Source organism: Gekko japonicus, unplaced genomic scaffold (assembly GCF_001447785.1).
Source record: "Gekko japonicus isolate JY-2015 unplaced genomic scaffold, Gekko_japonicus_V1.1 scaffold2362, whole genome shotgun sequence".
Taxonomy (NCBI): domain Eukaryota; kingdom Metazoa; phylum Chordata; class Lepidosauria; order Squamata; family Gekkonidae; genus Gekko; species Gekko japonicus.
In genome coordinates this window covers 235,387-238,035 of record NW_015174342.1, presented here as the reverse complement: position 1 = coordinate 238,035, position 2,649 = coordinate 235,387, and the positions used below count along the sequence as shown (strand labels likewise).

Sequence of the window (2,649 nt, the reverse complement as noted above, 5' to 3'; positions counted from 1 at the left end):
CATAACCCACAGCAACCAGCAAGACACGGGAATGAAGAGCACCATCAAGCCCTTCAGGTATAACACTGGAAACCAGCAATCTCACATGAGTTTCCATTTATTTATTAATATCCTTCCTTCCCACTCCAGAGAATGCTCAAGGTAGCTCACAGTTTATCAAGGTAAGTCCTACGGGACTGATGGGGGGAACAGGCCATCACAAGACAACCATATATTCACGTTGGCAGGAGTCCATAAGATCTTGGTTTGGAGGTTGTGAGTAACAGAAATCCAGAATTTGAACGGCTTTCATCATTATTCAGAAAAAAAATTGCAACCAGGATCCCCCCAAATGCACAAAATCTAAGAATAAATTTTCATAAAACAAAAAGGAATACCAACCACAGTTCTTTGCGCATTAGATTCATCAAGGCCACAGGATGAATGCTAGTGAGAAAAACAGAAAAAGGAACAAAAACTATAAAATAAGATCAAAAATAAGAAAGGAAAGAAAAGAAAAAAGATGTAAGATATGTAATGTGAAATTCAGTGGCATCAGTTAGACCACAAGTTGTTAGAATTCTACTATCAAAACTGGAATAAATGAATTACTAGAAGAATATAACAACACATTTTATTACTTCCCATAATATTGCTTCAAATCTGCACAAAAATCCGGAGAAGCAATCAAACACTAAAAATTTCCTGTTAACACCTTCATGCTGTTTGGGGCCCAGTGCTGTCTTTACAAATGACCACTGCACTCTCTAAGCTGTGGAGTGTTATGAGCAAAAATTCTGCTTTGTGAGCGACTGGCATGAAAGTTTCACTACTGCATAAATTTGTTTGCTCTGGAGCCATCCTTCCTGAGCAAAGACAAAAATGTGTGAGCCAGAGGCTAAAAAACTGTGAGCTAGCTCACACTAACTCAGCTTAGAGGGAACACTGCAAATGACTTAGATGAAGGTGTTCAGAATGTACTCATCATGTTTGTGAATGACACTAAACTGGTTGGGATGGTTAATCAATACACCTTGGAAGATAAATGTATGACTGGGCCCAGGCAAACAAAATGAAGTTTAATAGGGACAAGTATAAAGTGTTGCACTTGGGTAGTAAAAATCAATTATATAACTACCGGACGGGTGAAACCTGGCTGGGTAGTGCCACCTATGATTTGGGGGCTCTAGTGGACCATAAGCTTAATATGAGCCAGCAGTGTGATGCAGTGGTTAAAAAAGGCTAAAGCGATCTTCGGCTGCATTAGCAGAAGTGTAGTGTCGAAGTCAAGTGAGGTACAAGTGCCACTGTGCACTGCTTTGGTTAGACCTCACCCGGAGTACTGTGTTCACCACAGTTTAGGAAGGATGTCAATAAGCTGGAAGGAGTCCAGCTGCCTTGGGAAGTGGTGCGCTCCCCCCTCCCTGGCAGTCTTTAAGCAGCGGCTGGACAAACCCTTGTCAGGGATACGGTGGGCTGGTCCTGCATCGAGCAGGAGGTGGGACTACATGGCCTGTAGGGCCCCTTCCAACTCTGTGATTCGATGATTCTGTGATTCAGCAGAAGTCAGTGAAGGTGGTAAGGGGTTTGGAGACCATGTCCTACGAGTGGAGGCTGAAGGAGCTGAGAATCTCTGCGTCAGAGAAGAGACCCTCACAGGGTGACACCGTTGCAAGATGGAAGAAGAGCTGCTCTTCCGGGCTTTAATACGTTGCAGGAGAAGCTACTTATTTCTTCACTTGTATTTATTTAACAAATTCAACTCCTACCTCTCTACCAGTCTGTAACGGAGATGAAGTTACAACACATCAAAATAATAAACTAATCACGAATTCTACCACTCCCTAAGAGCCAGCACAACTTAACTACACAGTTCAGAGTATATTAAAAAAAGAAAAAGAATCACCAAGAACTAAAACAAATCAAACTGAAGATGAAAAGTGGAAAAAGCCTAAAACCACAGTAGAGGCCAGACGACCTCTCCTATAGCAGAACCACATTGACATTCAACAGGTGTCAAGTAGACCCCTCCCCATAACCCCTTCTGGACATGGCAGGCAGGGCCGGAACCACCAAATCACGGCATCCCCCTGACTTATCTCCACCAGCTGATCCGGAAGGGTCCAATCGTCCGTGGTCTCAAAAGTCGCCTGAGGTTGACCAGGCTGCGCTCTCCCTCCCCAGCCAGATGCGCCAGCCAGGGACACCAACGCACCCACCAGTCTCTGCATGGTTTGGTTTGGTTTTGTTTTGGGTGGGGTGTATGTGTGTGTGTGTCTTCGGTGGGAGGGGGTGGTTTCATCTATAACTGTTCAGGTCAAGAACTTTTTGGGTCCTTATATAATCTTATTGAAACCCTCCAGCTTTCCTTCAGCATTCCTCAGACTTTTGCCTCCAGAAGAGTCCCCCGGTTCCCTCTGAATTTTGCTTTATGTGGCCGCGGCAGCCGTAATAAATCTAAGAAGCTTGCAGTCCAACCACATGTGCATGGAACAAAGGCAGAGAATTTCCCTGTGCCTCTGGCACCCCCTTCTAGCCCCTCGAAAGATGGTTCCTGGGGTCATGGGGATCCATGCCGATGGATAGTTATTGAGTGGGGAGGGAGGGGGTGAAATCACCCCCTTTTCCCTTTTCAGTCACTGAAGCTTACACAGGACTGATTTCACTCTT

At 44.8% G+C, this 2,649-nt stretch overlaps 1 protein-coding gene across 1 annotated transcript in view; it reads right to left on the bottom strand.

The window, feature by feature from the left end:
- Positions 1-406: 406 nt before the first annotated feature.
- Positions 407-2,649, bottom strand: part of JAKMIP1 (janus kinase and microtubule interacting protein 1) — an 81,819-nt gene continuing 79,576 nt past the window's right edge. The window contains 1 exon segment of the mRNA XM_015424294.1: positions 407-457. Within this exon segment, the coding sequence (XP_015279780.1) occupies positions 407-457 (51 nt within the window).